Below are 10,661 nucleotides of genomic sequence, written 5' to 3'. Positions count from 1 at the left end.
ATCAATCACAGCTTCTGGGACAACACACATCTTACCAGACCAAACAACTCCCAAAAACTTTACGGAGGTGCCTGGGCCTTGAATTTTCTCTGGGTGCACCTCCCATCCTCTCCCTCACAGATGTTCCAGCAAAGTCTGCAGAGTGTCCTGCAGCAGAGGCAAGTCTTCACTTGTCACCATGACATCATCAATGTAATGGGCCCATTTTACTGAGGTGGGGAAGGAGAACAGGGACAGAGGAACATGTCCCAGGCTACCAGCCCATGACATCTGGTGGGGCTGTGTAGGGAACCCTGGGCAAGCACCTGGAAGGTCCATTGTTGCTATTTCCATGTGAAGGCAAATTGATCTTGGGACTCAGCAGCCAGGGGTATACTGAAAAAAGCATTTGCTAAGTCCAGCAAGGCATGGTACACTCCTAGGACCACGGCCAAGGTATTTAAGATGGTGGCAATGTTGGGCACAGCCGTAAGGATGGGGCACACTACCTTGTTCAATTCTCAGTAGTTCACCATCATCTGCCATGAGCCATCTGGCTATTTTACCTGTTATACGGAGCTGTTGAAAGCACTATAGGCAGAGCGTACAGTTCGCACTCGGTGCAGTTCTTGGATAGCTTCTCCTATCTCCTTGTGTCCCCTAGGCAATTTACACTGTTTGATAGTTACCACTTTTCATGGGGGCCGCGGGCCTTCCAGTTCCCAGTGGCGTTTCCCGTAAGCGCTGGTTCGATTACTCTAACTAGGAGCCAGAATTCACCGATAGAGGTTTGCAGAGTTTTTGTTTTGTTTTGCTTTGTTTTTGTGAGGAAGATTGGCCCTGAGCTAACATCTAGTGCCAATCCTCTGCTTTTTGCCAAGGAAGATTGGCCCTGGGCTAACATCCGTGCCCATCTTCCTCCACTTTATATGGGACACCGCCACAGCATGGCTTGCCAAGCGGTGTGACGGTGCACGCCCGGGGTCCTAACCGGTGAACCCCAGGCCGCCGCAGCAGAGCGCGCGCACTTAACCGCTTGCGCCACTGGGCCGACCCCGGAGCGTGCGAACTTAACCGATACGCCACTGGGGTGGCCCCCAAGGTTTGCAGAGTTTGACCCTGTAGGATAGCAATGCCCAATATGTTCCCTGGTATAGGAGACAGAAAAACCTTATATGCTCGGGGAGAGAATGACCAATTTGCAAGGTCAAAAGGACCTTCCTGACCATAACCATTTGCCCCCTATATCCATTGATGGCGCTGGGGGGGCCAGGAAACTTCTGAGGGTTACCATGTATTAGAGAACATTCAGCTCCAGTATCCACCAGAGCCATCACCTTTTGTTTATTTCTAGAGGACCATGAATAGTCAGTTCAACATGGGGCCTCCGATCACCCCCAACAGCCCTCACCTGAAGGTGATCTTGGCCTATACCCTATACCCGGGGCATGGGAGGCACTTGCCCCAAATAGGACTGTATCCCTCAGGCCTCTGCTGGAACAGGCAGGGCATCAGGGATGGCAGGGGCAGATGGGGCAGGTCTGAACTGCTGTTCAGGTTTTGAGGCTTTCCACAGGCCGACCAACACAGTGTCAGTTTGTCAGTCTATCTGCTCAGGTGCAGTCCCAGCATCAATGAGGTCAAACCAGACTTGCCTCCGGGTTACTTTCACCCGACCCTTTACAGTGATTGGGACAGCTCACTGATTTTCAGAGCTCCCTCACTATCTCGGGTCTTTCCCACAGCCCATACCTGTTTCTGGGATTTGTCAGTTTCTACCAGATCAGCAATGGATTGCTCAACATCATAAACTTCCTGTCTCACAGCTGCGCTCGCACGGAGATCAGCATCCCATACCAGGTGGGGGGGTGGGGTGGGGGTGCACTGGAGTATCTGGGCTTTCATTCCTACAGTGAATGTGGCCCGACCAAAGACAAGGGCGTAGATGGCCTGTCTCGTTCCCAGCTCTCTAGGAACTTTGTTGTACCTCCTCTATAGGTTTCCAGGGTCCCACATGCGCAGGGAGGTCCCCCTCATTGGGCCACGCCTCCCTGCAGACTAGAATAATCCAACCTGAAAGGGACTGAGTCCCTCAAACCACTGAGCACCACGCAGGCACTGCCAGAGGGCCAGGGGTGTGGTGATGTTGCTCATTTTCTCTGCCTCCTGCCTGCCGGGTGAGAGACATGCCATCGCCTCTCATATCCCATAGCCGCACTAACCACGCCTGGACACTTGCCTGGCCTTTTGCTGGATCTCGGCAGCTACATCAACAGCTCAGCCGGAGTACACTCTCTCATCAGGAGTGTTTCCTCAGTTAGGGGCTGCCTTTGTATGAGGGGTCCAACGGCATGGGACCTTTCGTCCTTTTCCTCATCGATCACCACATCCTCCTCTTCACCATCATCACTTTCTCAGGGTTCTGCCTCTTAGCATCCCAACCAGGCTTTGTCACAGCACTCGGACCCTACTCTGTGGCCTCTCGTCCCCTCCTAGCTTTGCTAAACGGCACGCTAAGGTCTCCAACTGATTATCCTGCTCTCCCACCCTGTCTGCCAGCCCCGGAGCTAGCCGAGGAGTGGACAATCACATGTCCTCTGTAACCTCAGCTCTTCTTCCAACTCTCTAACTCAAACTTCAGCCTCTAGTTGGGCCTCAGCAGCCAGCCAAACTGCCTACAGCAGAGGCCAGCCCACCGTGGCAGCCATTCGTGTCCCTTCTTTGCCGCAGTGTGCTACGCACAGTTCCTCAAACAAGCGCATTAGACCAGCCGGCATTTTGGGGGCAGCCCCATACTCAGTGGGGGCCCACAAGCATCTAACATACAGGCCACCTGTCCCCACAGAGGTGAAAGGCCAACTCGGGATTTCCCCCAACGATGCCGCTTTCCTGACGCCCATTTCTTTGGTCTCCTGACTGGCTGGACAATTGTTGCTTTGCAACCTCCTCCAGGAGCTTCAATGGCTGTAATCTGAAACCAGCCTGTAAGCAGACAGCAGGGAGAGACCTAAGAAAGAGGCAGACCACTCCAGATTGGAGGGTAGTAAATTCAAGGGAATTTACTTGAAGCTCATCTTGGGCAGCTGCAAGATGTGTAGATCTTGGCACCCACCCGCCAAATCATAAAAGTGCATATAGAGGCCTTAACTGGGTTCAGTCTAGCACACAGTCCAGACAGGTTCATCACCACATTACTATCTCAAGGCTGTACCCTTGGGCTGCTTCTGGGAGTGGAGAAGGCAAACGGAATGCACAGTCCAACGAGAGGGGAGGGGTGGGGAGACTCCAATTGCCCGAGTCCAGCTCAAGGGTCAACCTGCGGTCACATCTTTTTTTTTTTTTTTGGTGAGGAAGATTGGCCCCAAGCTAACATCTGTTGCCAATCTTTCTCTTTTTGCTTGAGGAAGAGTGTCCCTGAGCTAACATCTGTGCCAATCTTCCTCTATTTTGTATGTGGGACACCACCACAGCATGGCTTGATGAGCAGGGTGTAGATCCTGCACCCAGGATCCCAACACGCGAGACCCGGGCCACAGCCACCCAAGTGGAGCGCGTGAACTTCACTACACCACCAGGCTGGCCCCAGGTCACTTCTTCTTGATGACCTCCCCCAACAGGTACTTCATGGTCATTCTTGTGTGGGGTGGGAAAGTGCACCGTGACTGCCCGGGGAAGGGTGCCAAGGATGCTACCCGGGAATTGGCACCAGGAGCTCCAGCCCTCCCGGGAACAATGGCCTGGGCCCCTGGAACCCCCAGGGCCATAGCATTGGGGTGGGAGGGGATGAGAATCTTGCATCACCCAATGGCGAAGGGTGCCGCGGCGCTACGCAAATAACATGCCTTTTATTGGGCGTCAGCTGGCTCTGAGCCAGGAGTCCCGCCCCCGCCCTCTCTCGAAGAAATGGCCAGACTTTTTTGCAAACGCCTTGAGGGGTGAAATGGGCAGCTGGCTCTTGAAACTGACTTCGGAGACGCAACTCAAGCTCCCGGTGGAATTCTCTAAAAGAAGCGGGACATAGAAAAGGCAAGGTGCATATGCCAGGCGCTGTCTCGGTGATCTCTAAGCGCAGTTTCCCCGTGTTAAGTCCTGCACGTGCTTGACTCCAGTCAGCCACCGTAGGCCCTGCAAGCTGCTGTACACTTTCCTTCTGTCCTTCGGCCCATAGCGTGGCGCTTAGCTCACCAACTTGCCTGCTTTGCGCACTCACCCCCACCTTCCATTCCAGCTCCCCCGCAGCAGCCTCCGCTGGCTGCGGCTGCGCATGCGTACGGACGCCCCCACCGGCCCGGCGTGGGAGGAGGGGATGGAAATGAGGCTGGGCCGAGCAGCCCGCGCGCGCTCCCGCCCCTCCCCTCCCGCCGCTGGGCGCGCGCCGGGCGGTGTAGCTCCGCCGCGTCCGAGGGCAGCGCCGCCGCTGCAGCGGCCGCCGCGGGAGGGGCCCGGAGCCCCGCCCCCGGGGAGGGGCTGTCAGCAGGTGAGGGGGGCAGGGCTCCGGCCCCGGACTTCTGGGTCTTCGGGAAGTGGATTGGGGGCTGCACGGCAGGGTCTCCTGAACAGGGATCGATTGGGGTCCTGATGCATAGGTTCTGGAGGGCTGCACTGGTGCCTGGGCCTTGGGAGGGTGCATTGGTGCCCGAATGCCACCATCCCGAGGGGTGCATTGAGGCCCGGACGCTTGGGACCCCAAGGGAGAAGTCCCGTAGGGGTCTCTGAATGGCAACACACGCCACGTTCCTTCTGTGTCTTCCTCCAGGTCTCCCGTCTAGCCTCCACGGCCCCAACTCCATGCCGGGGATGAAATTTAGCGAAAAGGAAGCAGTTGACGCGGCGTCAATGGACTGAGACTAAGCCAAGAGCCGGGTAAAGCTACCTTTTCGCTGTGAAGTCCCGCCCACTGAGCTCGTAGCCCCTCCTCGGGGGCAGAGTTGCACAAGACCGGCCCACTCCCCTGGAAGGCCCCGCCCCTGAGTCTGAGTTGCTAAGCAACCGACTTTGGGTCCCGTTTGTATGTCTCCGCCCACTCCCGTCTCAGGTTCTGCGGCCGCGTGGTTCTGGTGGGGAGGTTCCGCCCACTCTGGGCATAGGTCCCGCCCGCTCCGCGCTCCGGACGGGCGCCGAATTTAAGCTGCAGAGGCCCCGCCAAAATCCGCTAGGTGGATCCAACCCTGGGTCTAAGTTGCGACGGGGCTGCTGCTGTCAATTTGTATAAACCCCGCCTATTGTGCTCTTAGGCTCCGCCTTCCCGCAAAGCCTGCCCTGGTCTTGGGATCCAAGGCTTAAAAAGACCCCGCTCCTAAACAGAGGGACCCCTGATTTCAGGCCCTCCAGCCCTATCCCCATCAGCCTGATAGTCACCGGCGGCGTCGCCCCCTCCCCGTCCTAGGCCCTCCCTCTAGGTTCTGGGCCAACAAGATGCAGGAGCGAGAGGCGGAGTCCGCGGCCGGGGGCGCCGATCCGAGTCCCGCTGGCAAGGAACCGGTGACCAAGGCAGGAGGTGAGAGCGGCGCCACCTGCGCGTAGGGGGCATTCTCCAGGAATTGGGGCTAAGAGAGTCACATTTTGAGGGAACCTCTGGGTGAAAGTTTGAGGGCGCACGGTGATGACCATTTGGGGTGCCCAAAACGCGGCGTTCTGGGAAATCCACCTGGTTATCTTTGGGGAGCCTCAGTGATCATTTCTAGGGCTCAGGAAATTACAGGAGGGACAGGGGGGATGACATGCGGGATTTTAGGGTGATCACTTGGGAAGATACTAGAAACGGACACCTTAGTAGCTTTGGGGAAGCCTCAGCTTTGGGGTTCCAGGTAGGTAACCCTTCGGAGCCCCTTAGGATGATGCGTGGCAGGGGGTGGGGAGTCGGAACATGCCATTTGGGGACTCTCAGTATGACCCCTGAGGTGTCCAGATACACTCGAACATCAAGCCTGGGGGTCGAGGGGGCTGACCTAGATTCAGGGCCTTGCCTGCTTCCTGGAGCCCACCAGCCCTCCTGTCCCCTAGCTCCCCACCAGGCCCCGCCGCAGAAGCCCAGCCAGCCGGTTCCAGGGCCCGCCGCGTCCCCGGGGGCGCCTTCCCGACCCCGCCGGCGGCCCCCGCCCCAGCGCCCGCACCGCTGCCCCGACTGTGACAAGGCCTTCTCGTACCCGTCCAAGCTGGCCACACACCGGTTGGCACACGGCGGCGCCCGCCCCCACCCATGCCCCGACTGCCCCAAGGCCTTCTCCTACCCCTCCAAGCTGGCCGCCCACCGCCTCACGCACAGCGGCGCCCGTCCGCACCCGTGCCCGCACTGCCCAAAGGCCTTCGGCCACCGCTCCAAGCTGGCGGCCCACCTCTGGACCCACGCGCCCGCCCGCCCCTACCCGTGCCCCGACTGCCCCAAGTCCTTCTGCTACCCCTCCAAGCTGGCGGCCCACCGCCACACGCACCACGCCACTGACGCCCGCCCCTACCCTTGCCCACACTGCCCCAAGGCTTTTTCATTCCCTTCCAAACTGGCCGCCCATCGCCTATGTCACGACCCCCCCACGGCGCCGGGCAGCCAGCCCACGGCCCGGCATCACTGCTCCAGCTGCGGCCAGGCCTTTGGCCAGAGACGCCTCCTGCTCCTTCATCAGCGCAGCCACCACCAGGCTGAGGGCCAGGGGGAGCGGGAGTGAGCCCTCCCTGGGCTCACTGGCCCCTCTGCCGCCAGCCCGGGTCAATAGAGGTGGCGTTTCTAAGCCAGGCTGTATGGACTTACCTCTCCCAGACAGCTGGCAGGGAGGCTGGCCCCTCATCCTGGGCTCAAACTTAGAAGGTGGAGGAACTCTTTGCCCGCCTGTTTTGGGGAAGGGAAAGCGTCACCCACAGAGAGTTGGCACTGTGCCCCAAACCATGGACCTGGAGGTGTGCTTTGAGAGCCCTGGCTCTGGTTTTCCCCTATTCATGTGGCAAAGGTAAAAGGTCAGCTGCATCGTGGGCTGGTGAGGAGGGTGGGGAACAGGCTCTCTCCACGTTGTTGTTGTGAGTTGAAATTAGTGGCTCCGCTTTGCCCATTTGACTGTATCGATAAAAAATTGAAAATGCACACATGCTCATGTCACCTATTCCACTTCCGGGAATTCATCCTGTAGATAAACTCAAGTGTGTGAAACAGGCACAAGAGTAGGGCTGCTCACTGCAGCGTGAGGGTTGGGGCCAACGATGAGAAACCACCCCGGTGCCCATTCACAGGGGACACAGCCACAGAATGGAGTATGTAGCTGTACGAAAAATGGCAGCTCTGCGTGACTGACGCAGCAAGACTCACAAGATATACTGGACGATAAAAGCAAGCACAAAGCCTGTACTACTGATAGTGTAAAAACACTTTAAAGCCCACGCTTTGGAGCCAGCCCTGTCACTCCTCTGGACTCAGAGGCCTGATCTGTGAAATGGGAGCGTTAGAAGGCTTCTGTAACAGCATAAACACCATCTCGGGCAAAGTCAGTTCCCCTCTTGGAGCCTGTTTCTCAAGTTATAAAATAAGGATGATCAAGCTAACCTTGGACTGCTGATCATTGTACAGATATGTATTAAGCACCTACTGTGTGCTGGGCCCTGCGCAGGGCATCAGGAACACAGCAGTCAACAAGACAGACCTGGTCTAGTGAAGGAAGTGGACACTAATCAAGTAGTGGCAAAAAAAGGGAAGGAAGCCAAGTCCATTTTGAAGAACAAGAAGGGGAGCTTGCCCCTCCGCCCACCGCCAGACAGCAAGAATTATTACAAAGCTATAGGAATGACGCCTGTGGTACTGGCTTGGGGACAGGCTGGTGGAAGAGAACTGAGAGCTCAGAAACAGACCTGTGCTTATAGGAGGTCCTGACATGTGACAGTCCCCACCTGTAGGTCATGGGTTGGCAAACTTTTTCTGTAAAGGGCCAAATCGTATTTATTTTTAGGTTTTGCAGGCCATACAGTGTCTGCTATAGCTACCCAACTCTGCCATTGTGGCACAAAAGCAGCCATACACACTGATACATAAATGAATGAGTGTGGTGGTGTTCCAATAAAACTTTATTTATAAAAATAGTAGGTGGGCTGGATTTTGCCTGTGGGCTGTAGTTTGCTGACCCCTGCTGTAGATGAGTGGGGAAAGGACATGCTAATCTGTGAACGTGCTCAGAGATATGGAAAAAATTAAATGGGACACTGTGGTAGGCAGAATAATGGTCCCCCAAAGATATCCACATCCTAATCCCCAGAACCTGTATGTTAGCTTACACATGGCAGAAAGGACTTCGCAGATGTGATTAAGGATCTTATCTTTTTTAAAATTATTTATTTATTTATTTATTTTCCCCCCCAAAGCCCCAGTAGATAGTTGTATGTCATAGTTGCACATCTTTCTAGTTCCTGTACGTGGGACGCGGCCTCAGCATGGCCGGAGAAGCGGTGTGTTGGTGCATGCCCAGGCTCCGAACCTGGGCTGCCAGTAGCGGAGCGCATGCACTTAACCGCTAAGCCACGGGGCTGGCCCAAGGATCTTATCTTGAGAGGAGATTATCCTAATTGTTAGAGTGGGCCCAGCGTAATCACAAGGGACTTTATATAGGAAAAAGGGAAGCAGAAGAGTCAGAGAAGGAGATGTGACAATGGAAGCAGAGACTGGAGTGATGCAGGGTCACAAGTCAAGGAATTTGGGCAGTCTCTAGAGACTAGAAAAGGCAAAGAAATGGATTCCCCTCTGGAGCCTGCAAAAGAAACACAGCCCTGCTAATAACACCATGATTTTAGCCTACGAAGACTGATTTTGGACTACTGACCTTCAGAACTATAAGAAAATAAAGTTGTGTTGTCTAAAGCCACCAAGCTTGTGGTAATTTGTTACAGCAGCAATAGGAAACTGATACAGATCCCTACCTCACACCATACACAAAAATAAATTTCTGATGATTTAAGATCTAAATTTGAAAAGCAAAACTCTAAAACATTTAGATGGAAATCAAAGAGAATAGTTTTGTAATCTCAGAGGAAGAGGAAGTATCCTTAAGATTAAAAAAGTGCAAATTGTAGAGGAAAAGACTGGTAAATCTGAACATAAACTATCAAGTTACAATTATGATAGAGACGCAGTATTATAAGAGTGTATACCTGGCACATATGATTATATAGAGGTTAGGAAAGACCTTTTTGAGGAGGTGATGTTTGAGCTGAGATGTGAAAGGTGTGGAAGATGGAACGAGAGATGGTTTGTAGAAGTTCCCAGCATAAGGGGTGGAAGCAAGCAGGCAAATGGAAATTAGCAGGCTGCTGGACTGCAGGCTACTCAGCAGGGCCTTGGGGGAGGGGTAGGGGAGGGTAAGGATTCGAGTCTCTCCTCCAAACCCAGCAGTACAGCTTGTATCCATGTTTACATACAGAGCTGTCCTGGAAGATTTCTTCCAAAGCAACTACACCACCATCCAAGTTTCAAATGCACAAAGTCATGTGAGAGGTGTTGATCTGGTCCAGCCTTACCTTGTACAGATGGGGAAACTGAGGCCAGGAGAGATGGGATTTGCCTGCAACCAAACAGTGGGGCAGTGCTGAGTCAGGGTGGATCCTGGGTCTCTGGATACCCTGAAGCCCTGTGTTCCTTGCACATGTCAAACCTGCTCCTGCCTGAGGGCCTCCGCACTTGCTTCTCCTCTGCCTGGAATGGTTGCCCCAGTGCCCCCTTACTTCTCCCAGGTCCCTGCAGAGGGGTAAGCCCCGTGAGAGGCCTTCCCCGATGACCCCATCTGAACTACCCCCACCCTGCTCCATCACTCCACTCGCCATGTACCTCTGCCCTGCTCTATCTGCTCTCACGGCATTTATCACTGCCCAGCACTGCAAGACACACTCAGCGTCTCTCTCCTACAGCAGATGTCAGCCCCCTCAGAACGGGGACTCATGTCTCCTCTTTCACACTGCAGCCCCAGTGTCTCACACAGGGTGGGTGCCTCTCAAAGATGTCCACACCCTAATCCCTGGAACTTATGAATATGTTATGTGGCAAAGGAAAATTAAGGTAGCATCAAGAATAAAGGTTGCTAATTGGGTGACCTTAAAACAGAGAGGTGGTCCCAGATTATCCAGGTGGGCTCAGTGTGATCGCCAGGATCTTTAACCGTGGAAGAAGGAGACAGAAGAGTCAGTGTCAGGGTGATACAGTGTCAGGAAGACCCCACTGGCCACTGCTGGCGTTGAATGTGGAAGGGGAATGGAGCGCAGATTGCGGAAAACACAAGAAAGCAGATTCTCCCCTCGAGCCTCCAGAAGGAACGCCGCCCCGCTGACACCTTGCTTTTTAGCCCAGGGAGACCCATTTCAGACTTCCGACCTCCAGACCTGGAAGATTATAAACTCCTGTTGTTTTAAGACACTAAGTTTGGGGTAAGCTGTAACCCAGCTCTGACTCTGCCCTCTGCCCTGCTGAAACCCCTTCCTGACCTCCCCACTCCCAGGATAACGTCCAAGCTTCTCGACCTGGCGTCCACAGCCCTTCACGACAGCCCTGTCCTTTTTCTTCTGTGGTGATGGAAATGTTCCCTGTCTGTGCTGTCTAGTACAGCAGCCACTGAGCACTTGAAATGTGGCCAGTGTGGCTGAGGAAGTGAATTCTTCCTTTCATTTCATTGTAGTTAGATTTAAATAGCCGCCCGTGTCCTGTGGCTGCCGCAGTGGACAGC

The 10,661-nt window shown here is 54.8% G+C and overlaps 1 protein-coding gene across 2 annotated transcripts; it reads left to right on the top strand.

The window, feature by feature from the left end:
* The first annotated feature begins 4,665 nt into the window (after nucleotides 1-4,665).
* ZNF575 (zinc finger protein 575) lies at nucleotides 4,666-8,919 on the top strand. Of its 2 annotated transcripts, XM_004440113.3 has the most exons (3): nucleotides 4,666-4,842; nucleotides 5,366-5,476; nucleotides 5,983-8,919. In XM_004440113.3, exons 2-3 carry the CDS (start codon nucleotides 5,395-5,397, stop codon nucleotides 6,639-6,641), a joined length of 741 nt encoding a protein of 246 aa, XP_004440170.1. In that variant the 5' UTR covers nucleotides 4,666-4,842; nucleotides 5,366-5,394; the 3' UTR covers nucleotides 6,642-8,919. The 2 variants fall into 2 exon arrangements, with proteins under 2 accessions (XP_004440170.1, XP_087277776.1); XM_087421650.1 differs by lacking the exon at nucleotides 4,666-4,842 and having other exon boundaries at nucleotides 4,851-5,476.
* The last annotated feature ends 1,742 nt before the right edge of the window (nucleotides 8,920-10,661 follow it).

Source organism: Ceratotherium simum, chromosome 33, assembly GCF_057802395.1.
Source record: "Ceratotherium simum simum isolate JZ-2026a chromosome 33, ASM5780239v1, whole genome shotgun sequence".
In the NCBI taxonomy this organism is placed as follows: Eukaryota; Metazoa; Chordata; class Mammalia; order Perissodactyla; family Rhinocerotidae; genus Ceratotherium; species Ceratotherium simum.
This window is presented reverse-complemented; position numbering and strand designations above follow the sequence as displayed.

Bases quoted from the DNA above. Each gene is read 5' to 3' on its own strand.
- ZNF575 (XM_004440113.3), top strand. From the start codon at position 5,395: ATGCAGGAGCGAGAGGCGGAGTCCGCGGCCGGGGGCGCCGATCCGAGT. The intron at 5,477-5,982 runs GTGAGAGCGGCG...CCTGTCCCCTAG, and splicing joins ACCGGTGACCAAGGCAGGAG to CTCCCCACCAGGCCCCGCCG.